This window comes from Mustela nigripes, chromosome 7 (assembly GCF_022355385.1).
Source record: "Mustela nigripes isolate SB6536 chromosome 7, MUSNIG.SB6536, whole genome shotgun sequence".
NCBI lineage: Eukaryota > Metazoa > Chordata > Mammalia > Carnivora > Mustelidae > Mustela > Mustela nigripes.
The window spans coordinates 119,430,460-119,452,148 of NC_081563.1; the positions used below are offsets into that span (position 1 = coordinate 119,430,460).

A 21,689-nucleotide genomic window follows, 5' to 3' on the forward strand; every position below is an offset into this window, starting at 1 on the left:
TCTGGACCTTTTTTCTTCTGTGCCCTTTGTGGAATGCTCTTCCCCTAAGGCTTTGCATGGTGGGATTCTTTCTTCTCATTTGGGTCTCAGTTCAGATGTTTCCTCCTCAAAGAAACTTTTCCTCTCTCTGAGATAGACATGTAAGTCATTTTCCTACACTTTGGTCAGTATATTTTCTTCATGGTGCTTACCGTGATCTGAAATCCTGGCTTGTTTATTTTCCTCTTTTGCTATCCTCTCCTTCACCTTTTAGGCAAGGAGGGACTGGCTCTGTTTGTTCACAGCTGTATCTCTAGCACTCAGTGCAGTGCCTAGCTCTTGGAGGGCCTTAATAAATATTTATTGAATGAATAAATGAAGCTAAAAAGAGTAGAGGTAAAATGCCAGTGATTAAAAATAAAATGACCTTACCTAAGTGTCTTTTTATATCCTTAAGTGTTAACTTGTATGTTATTTCACTCTGGCATTTTGTTCAATATGAATTATGGAAATAGATTCTTAAGAGCCAGCTGTTTTCTGGTTCCCTGAAAGACATGATGCTAAGTTTGGATTTAAAAAATGAAGCTGGAGTGTGAATCTGAGAAAAAAAAAAAAAATGGATTCATATTCCAAAAAGGTCTTTACTGTGTTGTGACAATAACTCTCTCCTCATTAGGATTTGTACCAGTGCTAATTTGGGGTCTGCCCCTAAAAGATGGTGACACTTTGGAAATCTGTGGTGGGCGACAGTCCTGAATTTCCTCTCTTGAGGGCAGTAACCCTGCTGGCGTAGACAAACAGTGTGTGTAGCTCATCCTCCCTTCTTCCTTTGCTCTCCACTCCCCCTTCTTCCCTTTCTCCCTCCCGCCCTCCTCACTAGCTTCGGCTCAATCTGTTAGCCCTGCAGCAGCAGTTAATTGGCAGGTATAATTCCCATGTAGGGCAAGGCTGGTACTGGAGGATTAGGATAGTAGCTGTCATGGGTAAGTGGTTTCTAGCCTGGGAGACAGAAATGTAGTGTGGGACCAGGCCTTCTGTTAAGGGACAAGGGAAAAAGAGATCGCTTTGTAAAAATGACACATGGAAGACTGCAAGTCCAGGAGTTATTTTCTCACTGCCACCAAAGTCCCATTTAATGAAAAACAAGTGATGTTTGCCCCTGTAAAGTCACGTGGGCTTGTAAAATATTATTGTCCTTTTTGTGCTACATCACCAGCATTCATCTTTCTGAAATCTCCTTCTGGTTTCTGACATTGAGCTATTGGAGATACTGCTGTGGTCGATGACTAAGACGGATAATTCAGTTTTCCCCCAGCGTTGGAGGGAAATTAAAGGAGGGAAGGCCAAACCCTGGAGAGGCTAAGATTTGGGGGATCCTGTGAGAGCTGTACTATTAAACCATTTTTTTCTACAGAGTGGGCAAGATGTTAGCTAGGGGAAAGAAAAGAAGTGGCGATTGAAGTTGCTTGAAAGTGACTTAACCCTTCCTAAAAATTTAGATTATGTAGTGAAATCCATGTGGCACATTGGATACATCGTCCCTGTTGCTAGTAGAACAATAAGGGTTTACGTTAATGTAGCATCCTTTCGTTTGTACAACAGTTTATGCCCATCTCTATAGGTCATCTCCATGACCTTGAAAGAGACAGGTAATATTTTCCCCCTCCATCTCTCCCTGCCTGCTTGCCTTCCTTCAGCACATCTTCCCTGGGAGCTTGCTATGCGCCAGGCACTGTGATGGGCACTGGAGAGTCAGCAGTGAACAAGTAGACGTGGACCACCAAAAGGGGTGTTTTGGAGAGATTGTCTGGTTGGGGGTTGGAGAGATTGTCTGGGCTAGATCCTGCCAGATCTTCTTTACATGGGTCATGTGAAGGATTTAGAATTTTATTCTGAATGCCAAGTGGTTGAATTCAAGGACTTGTGAGGTAGAGGCAATTGGACTTGGTGAGGGTTTGAGGATTATATTCAGCAAAGTAATATTGCCATGTGGCTAGTGAGTAGTGAAGCTTGACTCTGAGTCCTGACTGAGCCGGGACACTGAGTTCAGTTTCTGAAATTTCTCTTTACGCTACAGGTAACTGGGCATGGGGTGGGAGTCCAAAAGAGGCCCTCGGGGGCCAGGAGTCATTGATAAAATCTAAGAAATCTGTCATGCCCAAAACAAATTTATAAATAACTCCTACATAAAACGATATATATTGGCTAGCTGAACATAAAAGAAAACAAAACAAAACAAAAAAACCCCAACATATGAACATTGAAATTTAATAAAACAATATCTAACACTTTTGAGTACTTATACAATTATGAGATGATTCAGTGCTTTCCAAAAGGATCTGTTTCTGGTTCTCTTAATAGCAGTCTTCGTATTGCTTTTAGTTGTAAGCTGTGGTCAGTGGCCACAAAAACTGTGAAGCCAGGAGTTGGGTGTAAGAGAGGCAGAGTGCATCGCAGCACGTGACTGTAACCTTGAAAAGAAGCGGAGGAGAAAACATTCCTGAAATCTTAATGTAGATTTTTTGGGGGGAAATGATTCTGTTTACAAAAATTCATTTTATTTACCTTTGTAGTTATTATTCCAGTGTTTGAAATAAGAACACTGTATGGTCTACTAGTTTTTTATGTCTCCCCTGAGTGAGTTTCCTAAATTCTTGATGCTGTATTGGGCCTCTCTGATTTCCTTCTCAGCAGCTAGTAAGGACCCAAAACAGTAATGTGTAAGAAATGCAAAGCTGTGACTGTTGCTATTTAACAAGCATTCTTATGGTATGGGCTGTCCAGAAATAGGCTGTGAGTTGGATTTGGCCTGTGGACTGGAGTTTGCTGACCCCTGGCCGGGGCGGAGGAAAGATTGAGGTCTGCTGTCACTGACTCAGGGTTTGACCTTGAACACGTTCTTTTAAACCTGAGAGTTATCTTACCTGTACAACAAGAAGGATGGGTAAGTATTAAATAATACTATCTAATATTGTTGCTTATTCCATGGCATACAGTATGCTCAAGAAATATTTGTTGAATGAGCTGTCTTTCAAACCTTAAACTGAGCTTCCTGAACTAGTTGTGAGACAGTGATACAAAGTAGCATGTGATCTAGACCCTTAACCTTCTTTCCAATGGGGGAGATAAGTATGTACTGTATATTTAACCCAGAAATGTGAGTGGCAGAATACAAATTTAAGAGCTGGGGAAAACAAGTAGTGATCAGTGAATCAGAAATCCCTTTGGACTGAAATTGTTGCTGTTTGTTCCCTTTGTACCAGGAGGAACCTTTAGATGAGAGCTCCGTGAAGAAAATGATCCTTACATTTGAGAAAAGATCTTACAAAAACCAAGAGTTACGGATCAAGTTTCCAGATAATCCAGAGAAGTAAGGCTCTGTTTTGCTGAACCTTCTTTCCTCCTATGTGTTGTGCTTGTTGTTTTTGTTTTGTTTTTTGTTTGGTTTGCCTGCTTTGGATTTGTGATTTGTGTCAGGAGTTCCAGGACAACCCACCTATCTGGGAAATCACTGCAAACACTCAAGGCTCTGAGCCAGTGGTATTCGAGGGCACACAGCAGGATCAGCAGGAGGGAAAGACAGATCAGTCAGACTCTGGAGTTCATGCATAGGCTTCTTGTCTTTTTTCTTCCTGGGATACACGCAGACATGTTCCTTTCTCCAGCAGTGAAATACATCAACATGTGTGGTGTTTCTGTCCAGGGAAGCCCATTTGAGTGAGACTAAAGAGTCCAGGATATTTATTGAGGACAAGTTATGTAGGCCTTCTCTGTCAGCAATGACTATCAAAATTCCACTCTCCCAGAAGGAAAGCAGAAGTTAAATGCTCCAGGTAAGCAAAACCCCCTTACCACTTAGGGAACCTTTCAAAAGCCAAGTTCCCAGATGCCAACCTAGGACTAGAGTCTTCTAAAGATCTGGACTACTAAGTTAGCTCTTTTCTGTATTGTTCTTCTCAAGGCGCAAAGAAAATGGACCATGCCTGTCATCAGTGATAGCTTTACTGGTGAGAAAAATGTCCAAGGCTTTGCAGTTAGACAGATATGGGTGTGATTCCTACATGACCTTGAATAAGTCGCTTCTCCTTTCTTAGCTTCAGGTGTCTCATCTGCATAAAGAATACCTCCTTCACAGGGTTATTGTAAAGACTGAGTGAGAGTGATGGCAGGTCTTTAGCTCAGTGCCTGGCACACAGTAGGTGCTCACGAAATGACAGTTCATGTGATTTTACCACACCTGTGCCTCCATGTGCTGTGTGGTGCCGTCATGAGGAATCTGGTGTCTTCTAGTCCATCCTGATGAGTACTGACATGGAAAGAGCACCTGTATGTGACCAAAAAATCAAGGTGTGGAATATATACAGTCTGATTTAGGTAGGGAAAAAAATGAATTCTAACTAAAGGAATTTTCATATTTATACAGATTATAATGTTCTAAATTTTTCTTCCTTCCCTGTCTTTCTGCCTCTTAGGATGTACACTTTTAATGAATCTTAATAGACCCAAGGCCTCTAGGCAATTAAGAGTTGAATCGTACAGTCTTTGTACTCCAGTTTATAGGGTACTAGGGAGACTGACTATAAATGCAGGGTAGAAGGAAATATACTTTAAAAGAGATACAAGCAGAGGGCTGTGGGAGCATAGGGAACGAAACCATGAATACCAAGTTGGGGGCAAGTTGAGGGCTTCACAGAAGAGGTGGTATTTGAGCTGGGCCTTGAAGAATGATTTTTATTTTAATAGGCAGAAAAGAACCTAGAAAGGTCTGCCAGGCAGTGTGATTGGCATGAACAAAGGCACAGAGTCCTCCTGGCAACCTAGTGAGGCTCATGTGATTCACTATGTCCTCTCTGTGCTATAGGTGAGGAGGTGTAGGGAGAGGAGAGCCTTGTTACCAGACCTAGGCCACAACCGTCTTCAACAGGAGGAGTAGCTTGATCAGAGCTCAGCCCTCCCAACATGAGAGACCTGTCAGTTTAGTGCTGACCTCTACCATGTAGTAGCACTTGTAAGACTGCACTGTGTCTGTGTGTCTGTATATGTGCGTTTGATTACACAAGTAGCACACGAGCAGGCTGTCATTATAAAAAACACCAACCGTGCATAGGTTAAGTAAAAAATGAAAGTTCTCCTTCACTGTACAGACCCCCTCTCCATTTCGCTCTCCAAAGATTGTCTCTGTGAGTTTTCTTTTAGATTGTTTTCTGTACATACATTTACATATGGAAGCCATTCCCCTACCTAAATCATACTGTACATATTCTGAGCCTTGATGGTTTTACCTACATGACAGGAGATCTTTCCATGCATGTTTACCTTATGTTTTGTGACTGGTGTGGAGTGTTTCGTGGTGTGAAGATACCGCAATTTATTTACAGTTTTTTCTTTGGATGGATATTTGGTTATTTTAAATACTGACTTTTGTGAACAATGCTGCAGTGAACCTCCATTTACATGTGTCTTAGTGCACATTATTTCTGTGGGATAGATACCTAAGTGTTAAATTCCCAGTTGAAGAGAATGTATTTTAAACTTTGAAAGCTCCTGCCAGATTTCACACCCTGGCCTTTTATTCTCCCACCAGGAGGTCTCTTTCCCTAAATTCTTGCCCACGGTGAATTGGATCAGTTTTTAACATCTTTGTCATTTGGTCTATTATTATTTCTTTACTCAGTGGTTTTCCTGCATTAGACTCCATGTGCCTTTCAGGAGGTAGACTGTGTCTTGTTTGTTTCTGTTTGTAGTACCTAGCACAGTACCTGCCATACTGTAGGTGCTCAGTAAATATGAGTGATCTTACACAGTTGAGGTCATCCTTACTACATTCCCATTGCTTGGAACCTGAAGATACAGTATGAGGAAGCTGTGCTGTAGGTTGGTAACACTAGAAATTTAAGAAACACAGTACTTCTTGGAATGCTAATATTGCCTTTGTTGGCTTGTAGGTGTACTTATGTCAGTGTAGAGCACTGAGTTTCTGTGGGTTATATTCACCATCTATATCTTAGGTACCACAGATGCTCCAGTGTTACCATTTATAAAGTGTTTCTAAGAAAATATTTTGTTTAAAAAACAAAAAAACAGCAACAGTAGTGTTTTCCATCCAGACAAATTTATACACTATTTTAGTTTTTAAGTCACAACATTTGAAAATTGAAATTATGCATAAAGAACATTTTTTTTTCATATCCAAAAGCAGTTAGGAAACTACATTGTGTTTTAACCTTGAGTTCTTGAATTCTTACTGGTGCAGTGTCTTTTATAATTCTCTAGACCAGCGAGGTGCAATTAAGATGAAAATTGCTAGAGCATATTTGAATGAAGCTTTCCGGTTGAGATCAGAAACGTTCAGATTTATTTTCCCATATATGCAATTGTCATTTTGATTGCATACCCAAAAATGCCTCTCTTCATCTGGCTGCATTTCAGATTCAATTGACAATTCTCCTTACACAGCGTCTGCTTTGCACTGTGCGATCATTCTCCCAAACATCACACCGAGTAGAGTGTGCCCCTTCTCTCGTCCTCTTCATTTTTGTAGGGCTGGAATTCTTTAGGTTAGTGGCTGAGGACCCCTTTGTACTCTTAAATTTTTGAGTACCCCAAAGTGCTTATCTTAGGAAATTTTGGAATATATAAGCACACATTTTATTGCCCTCGGGGCAATGATAGCACCACGTGTTGTGCAGCCCTCTGGAAAATTCCGCCGTACACTCCTGAGAGAATGAGAGTGAAAAAGGCAAATAATGTTTTGGATTTACCCTAAAAATAGTTTTAGCCTTATAGACTCCTGAAGGATCTCTGGCTACCTCCTACCCCACCATGGGGTCCCAGGACCACACTTTGAGAATTGCTGATTCATTTGGGCTCAAGAAACCTCATACTTCCTATGCATTGATAGCTGGTTTTATGATTGCGGGAGATCTCATTGGTTTCTTTTGCTTTTCTGGTATTTTTTTGCTTCACTGGTCATTTGCTAACATTCACTCTTGTGGTTGAAGGAGAACATCCTGCTGGTCTGAAGCAAATGTACGTGAGCAAATGAGCAGAATATTCTCTGTCATACCAGATGGAATTGATGACCCTGCCTGAGACTGGGTTACTGTTTTAATATGTTGTTCTATTGCTTTCCCATTGACCTCTAACTTGATCCTTTCTTCCAGCTATGCATCAGCTGTTTCTAAAGGTATGTCTAATCCCTAGACGGTCAGTCCTCTACAAATATTGTAGTGTGTGCTTTAAATGAGTAAGCTTATTCTTGGTCAGCCAAAAGAGAAGAACATTTTTTTAGAGCAGAGCAGACTTGAAGTTATCTAGATTTATTGAGCACCTGCTATGTGCCTGCTGTTGTTAGGCACATTACATTTATTATCTCTTTTAATCCTCACTATAATTTAGCTAGGAAGTTTAAGGAAGTTGAAGTTTAGAAATAGATTAGTTAATATTCTCTGTCTGCATTGTTCAGACTGGGGCCCTGTGATCTATGTTCCAGTAACAGTTCTCTTGGGCGACACTGGACATCCTTACAATTAATTGCATTGAATAAATTGTTTAGATTTGTGCCTTGCTAGAAGCTCTGTGAGGACAGTAGCTGGGATTGTTTTGTTATTTGGTATTTCCTCAGTGCCCAGCACAGTGACTGGCACCTAAGATATATCCCACGAATGCTTGTTGACACACTACGCTTGGTTACACAGCCTATAAATATGGCTTGGGGTATGACCCCGGTGAGTCTCATTCCCAAGCCCAGGCGTTTCCTACTGTAACTCATTATTAATGTAACACTGGACCCAGTGGTAATTTTTGATGTTTCCCTTCTCATAGTTGAATTTTTGCTTATTTTGTTGGTTTTGTTTTGATAATTTTATGACTTTCTAAACTTAAAAACATTGGGTTGAAACTGCATAGTTGGAAGAAGAATTTCCAAGTTGGAAGGGACTGAAAGGTGAAGTCCATTCTTCCTTCTCCTTGATCTTTTTTTTTTTTTTATGTCACTCATTATTAATTACCCCCAGTGACAAGGATCTAACTTTACAAAGAAACCTGTTTCATCTTTGGCAGCTCTAACTCCTAAGATTTCAACTGGAATGAAAAAGAATTTCAACACATTTTTATGAGAGGATGTCTAGACTCCTTATAATCTCAGTTGCTTCCCTGAATTGTTTCCTTAGGTTTCTACATAAAGTATGGCTCCTATAACAGATGTCCTAGACCTTAAGGGTCATCTGATCTGCATGCTAACTCTTAAGTTATCTTCTTCTAAGCAGGCTAAAACCACAGCAGCTTTTGTGGCAGCTACTTTCCTCTGCTCCTTGCTTTGGCAGGTATCTGCCAAATTTCTGTGGTGGACCAGAGAGTGTTGCCCGGTGCTGGGCGTCCAGAGATGAAGGAGAATTAGTCTCTGCCTGGCAGAACTGTCTCAGGTCTGATTTGCATTGCAGTTAAAATTGACTAAAACCATCAAGTCCTTTCTGCACATGTGCTCTCACTAAACTGTATCTTTCTCACCCGTGCATTTGTACCTGACTATGGTTCAGTGCGGTATTCGGTGTGAATCCTAGGTAATTTTCATCCTGTTGGATTTGGCCCATCATGATTGCTTGTCAGGAACTTTTGGAATTGAGTCTGTCGGCTGCTGTGTTCACTATCTCTATAAGCTTTGTGTCATACGACATTTGTTACGTTTGCCGTTTATATATCTTCACCCAAGTTGTTCATCAAAAACAGGCTTAATAGGCGCTTGGCTGACTCAGATGGAAGAGCATGTGACTCTTGATCTTGGGGTTGTGAGTTTGAGCTCCACATTGCGTATAGAGATTACTTAAAAATAAAATCTTTAAAAAACAAAAAACAGGCCTAAGGATGGAGCCCTGCAGGATGCCACCAAGAGGCTTCTCTCCAGGGTGACATTCATTCATTGATTATACCCCAAGGTCCCAAACCTTTTTCTTGCACTCAACATGACTTTGCTTAGACTGTTAATGCCCTTGCCAGTTCTTCCCAGTAAACTGTAAAAGTCTTTTGTCAAGTTACTCCCTAGTATTCACGTAAGGCAAATAAGCCTTAGAATTTACTGAGCCTTTCAGGTTCAAGGATTATACAGATCTACTGTCTCAATACCTAAATTGGACACCATCCCTCCCAAGTCTTGATTCTGATTTGGCTTCCACGCCTTAGGTGATAAGGAACCGAGTGATCTGAAAGGATAATCTGTTTGTAAGCATAGATGAAGCAGCCTTAAAAAAACTGGTGTGGAGGAGAATCTTGAGAAAAATAATTTTGAAATTAGAATAATAAGCAGGTGAGAATAGATGAGGAAGCATTGGAAAAGAAGAACAAAGGAGTGTTTTGTAATAACAGAGGTAAAATATGCCATGATAAGGTGGAAATGTGGTTGGTCCTGGCTCAGGAATTTGCAAACAAATCCATGAAATGGAGTGAAAAGCCCATAAAAAGATTAGAGTATACATTAAAATTTAGTGTATGATAGAGGTGGTATTTCTTCAGATCTGTGGAAAAAGGATAGATTATGGTTTTGGGACAACTGGCCAAACATTTGCAGAAAATAAAGCTAGATCTTTGCCCTATTTCATATGCTAAAATATATCTCAGAATTACTTACTCCTAAACATTTAAATATGTATAAACACAGAAGTAGTATATCGTAAAATATATTTGATCTTAGCGTAGGAAAAAATCTTACTCAAGGCACATGTAGCATAGAGTTCATAAAGGCTAAGATTTAACTACTCAGACTTTTAAAAACTTTTATGTTAAAAAGCACAGTGTAAAAATTAAAGGGCAAATATTTTTCACTGGTTTATTGTTTTTTTTACAATATATGGCAGAGATTAATTTCCTTAATATATAGAGTGCTTATAAATCAGTGAATAAGTTGAGCACCCTTAAATAAAAATGGTCAAAAAGAAACACAAATAATAGTAAACATTATTAGAATTTTAACATATTATCAGAAATGCAAAATAAAAAATGTTCTATTTCTTCTCTCAGAGGAGATTTTAAATAGATAATACTGGCTTTGAGGAATGTTGGGAGGAAATAGGCACTCCTGACACTGCTGGGACCTTTCTGGCAGGCTATAGCAAAATCTCTTAAGTTATTTATTCTTTCTGCCTGGGCACCTTCCTGGGAATTTATCCTAACACAGTACTGATGAATACATACATCTTAGTGTCATTTGTTATAAGGGAAAAGATTGGAAACCAGTTGAATGTCTGACAAAGGGGGGACTGGTGAAATAAATTATGATAGATCCACATAAGGAAATACCATGTAGCTTTTTAAAATGTGTTATTTAGAATAGAAATTTCAGATGGGCTTAATCTCCTACACCCACTGTGGGACTGATTAGTGGTTTCTTCTTGAAACACCGTGTTGAGAAGGATTCTGAAGTCATGTCTAGGCTAACCACGGAAGGGCGCTGGGTTCAAAGAGGGATTTTGCCTTGGGAGAAGGAGTGACAGCTGCGTCCGACACTGGCTTTTCCTATTGTAGAAGAATGCTTAATGATAAGAGAAATTGTGTCAGTCTATGTTAACAACAAGAGCAAAAATTGAATATAGAACTGTATACTGTGTAGGCTCCTTTTTTATTTTATTTTATTTTATTTTTTTGGGGTAGGTGGGGGAGGTTAGGGGTTTAGAAAAACTACTTAAATCTACCAGAATATTACCAGTGGTTATTTCTGGTCACTGAGATAACGGATGATTTCTGTGGTTTTTTTTGTTTTGTTTTGTGCTTTTGTTTTGAGAGACAGCAAGAGAACATAAGCAGGCAGAAGAGCAGAGGGAGAAGGAGAAGCAAGCTCCTCACTGAGCAGGGAGCCCAATGTGGGGCTCGATCCTAGGACCTCGGGATCATGACCCGAGCCAAAGGCAGTTGCTCAACCAACTGAGCCACCCAGGCGCCCCTGTTTATTTTTTTGAAGTTTGTCTTTTCCCAGTTTTCTATAAAAAGTAGTATTTTATAATTATAAAAAATATATAAATGTTACGATTAAAAATAATAAGGGGGAAAAAAACAATGGTAAGGATATTGTCTGTGTGTTTTAAAGAATAGACTAAATAGTCTAAATTATTTTCCTTGCAGAATCCAGATTTCTGGAGAGGTGGTCTTTGCCCAGGCCCTCAGCATCTGAATGAGGCATATGTAACTTCAAGAGTCCCTGCTTATGTTTCTTTTCTTTTTTTAAATTAAAACACCCTGATATAAAATTAAATTGAGGCCATTTGATTAAGCAGGCAGCTGTGGATATATAGAGACAAAAGATATAATCTCTGTCTTTAAGAAGCTTACATTCTAGAAACAAAGATAGACAAAATAATAATGGTAGTGGCGGGAGAAGAAGAAATGAGAGCAAACACATAGCTTTTTATAGGCCAGGCCTTTTTCTTAATTTTTATATATTATATATACATTTATTGACTCTTTACAGTAGCTCTGGGAGGTAACTTTATGGTATTATTTACAGATGAGAAACTGAGGCTTAGAGAAATGAATTAAGTGGCTAAAGTCAGGTTCAAACCCAGGCAGTCTGACTCAGAGTCTATTAAACCACCCACCACTGGGGTGCCTGGGTGGCTCAGTTGGTTAAGCGTGTGACTCTTGGTCTCAGCTTTGGTCTTTTTGTTTTGTTTTGTTTTGTTTTTAAGATCTTATTTATTTATGTATTACAGAGCGAGTGAGCATGTGAGCAGGAGGAGGGGCAGGGAGAGAGGGAGAGGGAAAGAATCTCAGGGAAACCACACTGAATGCAGAGCCTGACATGGGGCTTGATCTCAGGGTCATGAGTTCAAGCCCTGCATTGGGCTTCATGCGGGCATGGAGCCTATTTCAGCAACCACCACCACCACCACCACAACAACAACCACCACAGCAACATCACCACTGCTTCCCTTCAGTTACTCTCAGTCGGGTATTGTTCAGTTGCTTTACATGGATTGGCTCACTTCTTCCTCAGAGCAAACCTTCCTGTCTTATTCATCAAAGGCTTAGTGGGCATTTCTGATATGTCAAACACCAGGGGAGGACTGGGAGAGGTAAATGCACAACAGTTTTGTTCTTAGCGCCTGGGCACAGGTTTGTTGAAGGGTTCGGGTGTGGAACTATGAGTGGAGTATCTGCCGTGCCACGTAAGGTGTGGTGGTGATTGCAGGGTGAGGGAGACTAGCGCTGCTTTACTGTGGGATCTGTCCCCAAATCAGCTCACTGAAGGGAGAGGGTTGGTGGAAGGCAGGGTAGTTTTGGATGGCAGGAGAATCTCAGTATCTTCCTTTGGGTAAGGGGGATAACTGGCTGTTGATCCGAAGTGGCAGGTAAGAGAAACCCTTTTGGGATTAGTGGGAGAACTATGTCAGGGCAACACCATGGTCATGGTAGCTAATCCAAAGGACTGGTGGGCAGATCATTTAATGCTACAAAATGTTTCAGGAGCCTCTAAAAGGCAACTTGTGACTGCAAGAGTAAGGAGAACCCAGTAATGAGATCTGAATCCAAGATTGATTTTTGTAATGAGGAAATCGATTTCTCAAGGAAATTGTGTGACAGTATGATGTTTGGATGAGTGTACTTCCTGGTTGGTCTGTTGCAGACACTTTGACAGATTGTTTCCCTGTCTGGATTATGTTGCTGTTTGCTCCTCAGTGCTGATGGTACCCCTTTCCTTTCACTGATGCTGTCTTGTTTTCCCCTCCTAGGTTTATGGAATCTGAGCTGGACCTAAATGACATCATTCAGGAGATGCACGTGGTGGCCACCATGCCAGACCTGTACCACCTTCTGGTGGAGTTGAACGCTGTGCAGTCTCTCCTTGGGTTACTTGGACACGATAATACAGATATCCTTGCAGATCTGTTCTCAGTAGGAAGGCTGACAGGGTGAGGGAACACTGTTTACTCTCTTCTGTCTGTCTCTGCTGATGTCTGCTGTCACGTCTGGTGTTCTATTTTCATTCTAATTATCTCCCATCTTGAAACACACGCTGCTCTTTACTCATTTGAAAATCTGTTTTTATCTATGAATAAATCTGGGGCAATCCTTAATTGTCCTATTTTCTCTTATTAGTGCTGGAATTCATTGTGATGTATCTGTTCATACCTTAATAACGTTAATTTCTCAGGGTCTTGATTTTCCAGGTCCATTATAGCGGCATGGCCAGATAGGATTTGAATCTGTTGATCTAGACATCATTCTGCTAACAGATGGCCCAGTGGAGTTGAGACAAGAGGAGGCAGTGAACCGTGGTAGAAAGCACACTGGAATGTCCAGGAAGACGGGGATTTTAATTTCTTTTGTCCAGCGCTACATTCCCTATTCCTTAAAAAAACCTCAGTGCACAGAAACACGTAATATTTGTCGAATGAGCATTAGACCTAAACAGATGATCTAGCTTACTTACTGATCCCAGCTTACTTTCTTGTGTGAAATTTGATGGCCCTCCAGTCCTCAGTATTTTCCTCTGCAGAAATAGAGTCAATAACTTTTGCCTTTCATTGTTATGGAATATTAAAGGAGACCATGTGAGGGCCAAGCGATTTCTGATACACAGTAGGCACTTAGTAGATGTTACTTTTAGCTGAATCTGAACCATGACTTCCAAAACCATTTTATACTTTGTCTTTGCTCTCAGATGTGCAGCAGCTTCCTGCAAACGGGTTTTGATATGCCTGTGGTCGGGGATATGTTCATTAAAGCGAATTCTCTTCCAATGGTTCTGTTTGAATCCAGATTTCCGAAGGTAGGAGACAAATGTAGTTAGTCTTCCTGAGTGATATTCACGGGGAATCTGCTGCTGCTTCATGTTATTTTCATCTTCCTGGTAATCTCTCTCCTGAGAGCATGTCTGACTAGGTTCTTTCCTGCCTGATAATTCTCATAGAAATAAATCAGTGAATAATTTTAATGCAGGCTTCTTGAGGGGTGATCTTAAGCCATTTCTGAGACTTGTAAGGTTAGATAGCATTAAAAATCACTCTGTCTTAGGGTTTACTGCTGGGTTCTGGGTTGTACGAGAACCCTGGTGGATCAGCTTGTTTCTGGATCAGTTTAATATAGGGTCTCATGAACTCATGCAGTAGACGTGCTTTGAGTGCTTATTATGTACCAGGCACTGTACTAGACCCCGAGGAACCATGGACTAGACTGGATGTTCAAGCAGCATCAGTTAGTAAATATATATTTGAATATCTACTATATAATCAGCCCTATTCAAGGTACTGACTAGTCCTCACAGAGTTAGTAAGGTAGAAAGAGTTCTTAGTTGTGATTTCACCTTTTAATTCACCTACAGAATGATAGATTTTCAGAATCTAAGCAGATCTGACACATGATTTAGCCCATTGCCTTATTTATTTATTTAGTGACAAATCAGAGGTCCAAATAGTGGACAGCTAACTGTTGAGGTTGAGTCTGGCCCTCTGGGCCCCCAATTTCCAGGCTGGCCTTGTTTCAAATGCGTCCTAAACCCTCCCCCTGCAGGACTTATTACATCCCTGAAAGAGTTGCATAGTGTCATCTGCTACCTTGTGTATTCACACAGGAATCACCAAGTTTGTTTCTGGAAACACATCTCTCGTTCTTTTTCTGTTCCTGCTAACTCAAAGTAATAGTGGCAGCTTCCCGAAGATCCTGACATTTTGCTGATTCACCAGCCTGGTTCCTGCTGGGGAGGAGACTGACACGAGAAGTGCTGCTCGACATCAGCATACTTGGGAAAGGCAAGGGCACAGATGTTCCAAGTTGTTAAGTTCTGGTCTTTAAAAAGGAAAAAAACAAGTCCCCCTATAATAACTTTGACAGACTGCCATTTCCCTCCTGTTTTCTGAGAGCTAAACTGCGTTTTGTGCCCCCCCCCCCCCCGTATGCCAACCTTCACCTTACTGCCCTAATGATATTTTTTAAAAATCTGATTTTTAATTATGCCCTACATCAAATTTAAAGTGCATTTGAAATTTTTTTAATTACCTAATTTTAATTAGATGCAGCAATTAGGGTAAATGTCATCCTCCTCAAAGTACAGTTTTTCTTGAAAGTGGTTTCAGGATAGGGTAGGCCCTCTTGACTTGCATCTGACACATCCTCTCCCATTCCGGGGCACTGATCTCCCAGTAGCAGTGTACTCTGCATCTTGTCTTATCTGTGATCTATAATGGAGATTTTTCTTCGGGAGATGCTTGTTAACAATTTACTGTTGTACAGCTGTAACTGCCCGAAACACCTTACCATGAATAAATAATTTCATGGCAGTCATGACTTAAATTTTTTCATCTTTTTTAACTCTTCATTTATCAACCAACACCTTATGTGGCTGGTTGTGCTCCCGACAAGCCCAGGTCATCTTTGCTTTGTCCTTCTCTGAGAAAACATCAACTGTAGGGATTTTAATTGGATCAGAGTCTGGTTCTTGTAACCTTAAGAGGCAGAGGATGCGAAAAAACAGCTTGTGCCTTGTCCTTTCAACCGTGAGAAGCAGCTTCAGAGTTTATTCCGGCGCTCTGCATCACTGCTGCTCGTGAGGGCCTGTCAGCGCTTCTGTGCCTTGTCTCCCCCCTTGAGAGGCTGGAGCCCAGCCATCGGCTGGCTACAGAGTGGAATTCTGGTCTGTGAAGAGCACCTCTGGGGGTGAGGGGCAGAGAGGGAGGGGCTTACCCCTCACACGGTATTGAAGAGTCGCTCCGAATGTGCTAGAAGGAAACACACGGTATGATCCAACAGCTGCTGCCTTTTAGAAATACTGTTTTTTAAAACCATTTTTCCTTTGAAGTAGTCATTTAAATGTGTTTAGAGCCCTTTTTTGTGAACCTTTTGGAGTGTTTCTACAGAAACATAAAATCAAAGGTACGTTTAAAGATATTTTCTTAAGGTACTGCTAAACAAACAGTTTTTGTGGCCCATTTTAAGCCATATTTACTCATTTTGCCCAAAGGAACAAGGAGGAATAAAACAAGGGGAAGATAAAACCCCAGATGGTGACTCATCACCCCTTTTACTTCCAACCAAAAAATAAATCACCACAGCACCAAATCCAAAAACATCCTATCTTTGTATGTCATTAGCTGCATTCTCAATTTGAGTGAGTGGAATCCTTTCTAAAGTCTTTGTGGTAGATCATGGCATTTATGGGCTTCCTCCTTTTTGTGATAAGCCCTGTTGGGTCCTGTTGGGGAAACAAGAAATGATAACTCCAGTAGAGTAAAAAACACTCACTCACTTACAAGTTACTTACTGTGTGTGGTAAGTGCCCTTGGAGTATTACGCTCACGAAATGCCTTTGGAGTTCTGAGGTGTGAGTCATTTCTGGCTTGGGGGTGATAAGGGAATTGGGCATTGGAGATGGGTAAGCTTTTGACAGATGTGGAGATTAGAGTGTGTTTCTAGTTTATTTTCATGGTCTGTACCTTGGCAGTGGAAATTGCCATTCCTTACATGCTAGAAGCTGACGTGCTCATGTGGTCACTACAAACTAACCAGGATATCAGGCTCAGGACTTTATTAAAAACAAACAAACAGAACAAAAACAAAAATAAAACACCAAGACTACTGCTTTCCAGCTAAGTGCTCTATTTAAAAAAAAAAAAAAGAAAAGAAAAGAAAGAAATTGGGGTTTATTGAGTATCCCCATTTGTTCAAAGACTGCTTTGTCTCTACCTGTTTGTGACTCAGAAAAATAAGGTCTCATCGTAATGTTGACCTAAGGCATTATTACAATGCGTTGCATACTAATAATGCGGGAAGGGAGAAATTTGTTAGTTACATAGGAGATCATTGGTGTTGATGGGACAGCTTTTTTTTTTTTTGGTCTGGGATAATTTCAGGGAATGGTTGTTAGCTCTGTTCTTTTCTATACTACTGCCTAGTTTTCTTTGACTGTAGAAAGCCAGGAGGACCTGCAAAGTTGTCCTTTTGGATTTTGTGAAGAATTACTGTGGGGGTTGGAAAATAAAGAGCAGGCAAACTTTTTTTTTTAGACCAGCAGGGATCAATTGAATTTGAGCAGTTTGGGTCTGAGAAAGCTGAAGGGAAACAAACTGACTGCAACACACCATAGTGTCCCACAGGGTGTGTACAATAGTCAGGGGTGCCATGTATTAGAGCCCCAGTGTTAATGAGCAGGAATAGGGCTGGAAAGGGTTTGAGCCTCTTAAGGGCTTTCTTCTAATTGGACTGGGAGGGAGTTGGCTATTGCTCCAGTGCTTTCCTGCAAACACTGTCTAACAAGACTTGTGAATCTTGAGCTATTACTTTGCTGGGAGCTGTTCTCATCTTGACATTTCCAGAATCAAAACTATATTGCAGAGAAGGTACTTCTTTTTCTCATCAGTAGTCTGACATGTCTGATAATCTGTACAGATAAATCACCCATTTTTCTGGAGCCTTTTAGATTCGCTCTGGAGAAAGTCAGATCAGGTAAAAAGAGCCAAATGTCAGTCTAGGAAAAGGACCTCTTAATGTAGCTTTTGTTCTTGTTTATGAATTTTAGGTGAATGCCATGCCCCTAGAAGGTTAGGGTGATTATAATGTGCTTTGGACATCTCCCCTGTGGTATAATAGTGCCCATTAGCATTTGTAGGTACTTAATGAATCTTGAATGAGTGTATTTTCTCCCTCATCTTAGTTTGATCTAGGAGTGGGAGAAAATTAAGAGTCCAGGTTTATTCTAGGTAGCTCTGTGCCAACTGTTTTAAAAGGAGGAAAAGACCATTGTGTCTGTGTTTTGAAATTGATCTACATTAACTGAGCCTTTTCTAATCATTGTCCTAATCTAGAAGTAAAAGAAAAAAGTTTGGTTTTTTTGTTTGTTTTTAAACCGACATTTGTTCCATTAAATCAGTTGTAGTCCCTGAATCTAGACTGGTTTATTTTTCTTAAGGAATTCTTTTTGAGAGGACTTATTTATTTATTTTTATTTTTTATTTTTTAAAAGATTTTATTTTTTTATTTATTTAACAGACAGAGATCACAAGTAGGCAGAGAGGCAGGGGGGGGGGCGGCGGGGGGGGGGGGAGCAGGCTCTCTGCTGAGCAGAGAGCCTGATGAGGGGCTTAATCCCAGAACCCTGGAATCATGACCTGAGCAGAAGGCAGAGGCTTAACCCACTGAGCCACCCAGGTGCCCCCAAAATGACTTTTTCAAAAAAAACCATCTGCTTACTACATCTTATTCTTATTTTTTTTTTTTTAAGTAACTTTGTTCCTTACAGACACATCTAATTAGAGATTAATGAGATTAACATTCAGTTTCTGTACCAAAACTCTACATGGATCATACCCAAAAGCAAATGTATAAACCAAAAAGTGGAAGTAAATACTACCTCTTTTTCCAAAAGCCTTTGTATTATGGACCATTTTGTGCCCAGCTGGTCTTTTCTCCTTCACCTCCTATTACACTAGCTTATTGCCCCAGTAGTGGACAGGTACAGAGGGAGTGTGCGGGGTGGCCTTTCTACTCGACATGACAAAATAGGCTATCAAAAACTGTGTTTTAGTAATTCACAGAGAGACAGGCTCTCTGTTTTCCTATTATACTTGGACGGGAGAGCCTTTTACCTTGTGAAATGAAATTGTAACTACAGTGGAAAAACCTATCACCCATGCCCAGAGTCTGCTTGTGAAGAAATGTTGGATGGGCGGCAGACCATGCTGAATTTTCTCATCAAGATAGAGAGTCCCTTTGTCTATCTTTAGTTTGGGTTCTCATTCCTCTTTCCGGTCTTCAAATGACCTCTGTCTTCTGGGTAATATTATATTACCCAGGAGTTGCTGATTACAATATGGACTCATTACTGCCTTGCTGAAATGTTATTTGGTGAAAGTTAGGAATTTATGTAAAATCAGCTAGCAGTAGAATTGAGATGTTTACCAGACCCAATAGCTGATATCTCCTTTCATGTTTGACTTCTCAACTGAGGCAGGAGGGTAGGCAAGGAGATAACCACTGGAACATTTCTAAAAGTGATTTTCCTTGGTAAAAAGTTAGACATTTATCCTGTCCTACATAAAACCACCACCATTGTCAATTATTTTCCTTTTAAAAAAATTATTTTCCTTTTAATGTGACACATCTGTGAGCATGGCATAAGACTAGTGAAAGAAATATATGATACCCGGCCCATAGACCTTAGAGGCTGGAAAAGGACTTGATCAATCTGAATGTCTGTAGCATAGCCAAAAAATAAAATTAGATCTTCTAACCCATTGTGACCCAGAAAGGGAGACCATGCTGCTGTTAGCTTACATTTTAGATTTTAGAGGCTTCAGGAAAAAGTGAAGGCAACAGGGAGGGCCTTGGCCATTCTGTGGGAAGACCTAACTAACAATCTTTATTATAAAACGTTTTCATATTTTCTTAGTACTTTGATTTGCTTGGCTTTCGACATATGTGACCTTATTTATTCCTTTTAGCTACTCAGCGAGATGGGCTGGGCAGAAACTATTGCCACCATTTTACAGGCGAGGAGACTAAGCTATAAGGAGATAAAGGGGCTTGGACAGGATTACATGGCTAGTGATAATTTGGGGATAGGTCAGTTCACTAAAGATAGGAAGCAGAGATGAATACGACATGACTCCTGTCCTCATGTTTGCTCTGACTCTTCATCTATTGTTCTTTCAAATATACCCCATCTGTGTTTTGAGGCTGTTTGTGTGTGTGTGTGTGTGTGTTTAAATTTTATTTATTTATTTGACACACAGAGCGAGTGAGCAAGCAAGACAGAGAACAAGCACAGCAGGGGGAACGGCAGGCGAGGGAGAAGCAGGCTTCCCGCTGAGCAAGGAGCCTGTTGTGGGGCTTGATCCCAGGACCCTGGGATCATGACCTGAGCCGAAGGCAAATGCTTAGCCAGCTGTGCCACCCAGGCACTCTTTGAGGCTGTTGTTTAATGAACAGATGAGTTAATAAATACTTAGTTCTGTGTGGCACTGTTCAAGGGAGGTAATGATAGTGCTTATTATGTGCCTGATTCGTATTCTTGTCCTGTAGACATCTGGCTCCACAGTGGGTCGATGGATGGATGGATGGATGGATGGATGGATACATAGATGAAATGTCATATATACATTAAATAAGCATGTGAATAGGTAAGATTTTTATGATGTACATGTAAGAACTTTTCAAGAGAATATATTTGGGAGTTTCTTAGATGAGGAGGATGAGGAGGAGTTTTCAGCATCTTGTTTGTTCCTGAAACTTCTAATAAGTTTTGGTGGAAATATGTGACAGATCTTTGTAATTACAATGGGGTCATTGGCTAGAACTTCCTGGAACCTAGCCCTGTTTAAAGCTGGTTTGTATTTCCCTGTGCATTAATCTGGAGTATAGTGGCAAAATTATCATTTTTGGAATCAGATGGACCAAACATTCCCCCTTACTATTGCAGCGCCTTTAGGTGAGTTACTTAACCGCTTTGAGCTTTTAGCTTTCTGACCTGTAAAATCTTATAATGCCCTTGTGAGAATTTGGTAGCTCAGCACTTGGTGTAATGATGACTTTTAGACATGTTATTACAATGGTGACCACTGCAGTCCTACTAATTCCTACTAGTCAGGGGTGGCTCTGGAGTTTCTAGGGGTTAATTTGGGAGCCAGTTTTTGTTTTTTAAAATTAATTCAAACAACTGTGTTTTAGTTTACTGTATGTCAAGTATGTTACGTGGTCTTTTGTGTCAACCACTTTCTGGTTAATGAAGACTAGACACTGCACATAAAGGAGTTTTGTCCAAAGACCTTTCAGCTCTTTTACATATTCAGTTTTATAGCACTCCAGTGTTTTGGGTACATAACACTTTAAAGAATGAAAGAAGATGACACTGATAGCTTAGTTACTTGTGCATGATGATCAGCCAGTCAGTTATAAATGAATAAACCAACCCTCCAATAGCATTTCTTTCGGCAAAAGATGTTCATAAAATACCTGGAACATTAGCTGGTTGTTAGCAAGCCCTATCATTCCTGTTATTATGTCCTTTATCTTTCCTTTTACTTTTTTCTTTCCAGTTCTGGGGAAACTGCCCTGATTCTGACCTTGTCTCACTCTGGACTCTTGTATGTGGTATCTTTTCCTCCAGACCTGGCTTCCTGCCCAGCCCAGCCCCTTCAACTACCTGCTCATCCTGCCTCCCATGTGCCCAGTCCTGCCCTGGCACTCTGCTTGAGTGCAAGTCCGTACACAGCTGTTAGGTATTCTTTCGAAATATTGTTTTCCTCATAGAGCTCTAATTGTAATTTTCTCCCTATTCTCCCCTTTCTTCTGTCCTTCCCTCCCTTCCCTGATCCTCTGTGTCCTCTTCATGTGCCTTTGTGCCTTCCAGTCTCCTTCCTCTTCTTCCCATGGCTTGGCTTTCTCACCCTTCTGCCCTCATCCTTTTTAGTTGCCTGTTTTCTGACCAGTTTTTCTCTAGCAGATCATGGCTGATTTCTGAGTTCAGTTTGATCGCCCCCTTTGCAGGACATCTGTATTCCTCATTTGTTACATGTTGGCAGTTGCCTGTGGTGCATAATTTTTTAAATGTCTCTGATTATTGAACGTCCTCGTTTTGTAGATGAGGAAACGGAGGCCCAGAATGAATAGTGGATTTGCTTTTGTCACCAGCACAGTGCTTTCTCCATCGTAGACATTCAGAAATGCAGGTTGGCAGAGCATGGGGTGTGTGTGTGTGTGTGTGTGTGTGTGTGTGTGTGTGTGTGTGTGTGTGT

The 21,689-nt window shown here is 40.7% G+C and overlaps 1 protein-coding gene across 1 annotated transcript in view; it reads left to right on the forward strand.

Moving 5' to 3' along the window:
* The window catches only part of CTNNBL1 (catenin beta like 1), a 162,332-nt gene that overhangs the window by 34,712 nt on the left and 105,931 nt on the right, over positions 1-21,689 (forward strand). The window contains exons 3-4 of the mRNA XM_059406983.1: positions 3,243-3,349; positions 12,696-12,835. Of these exons, the coding sequence (XP_059262966.1) occupies positions 3,243-3,349; positions 12,696-12,835 (247 nt within the window). The remainder of the gene's footprint in view (positions 1-3,242; positions 3,350-12,695; positions 12,836-21,689) is intronic.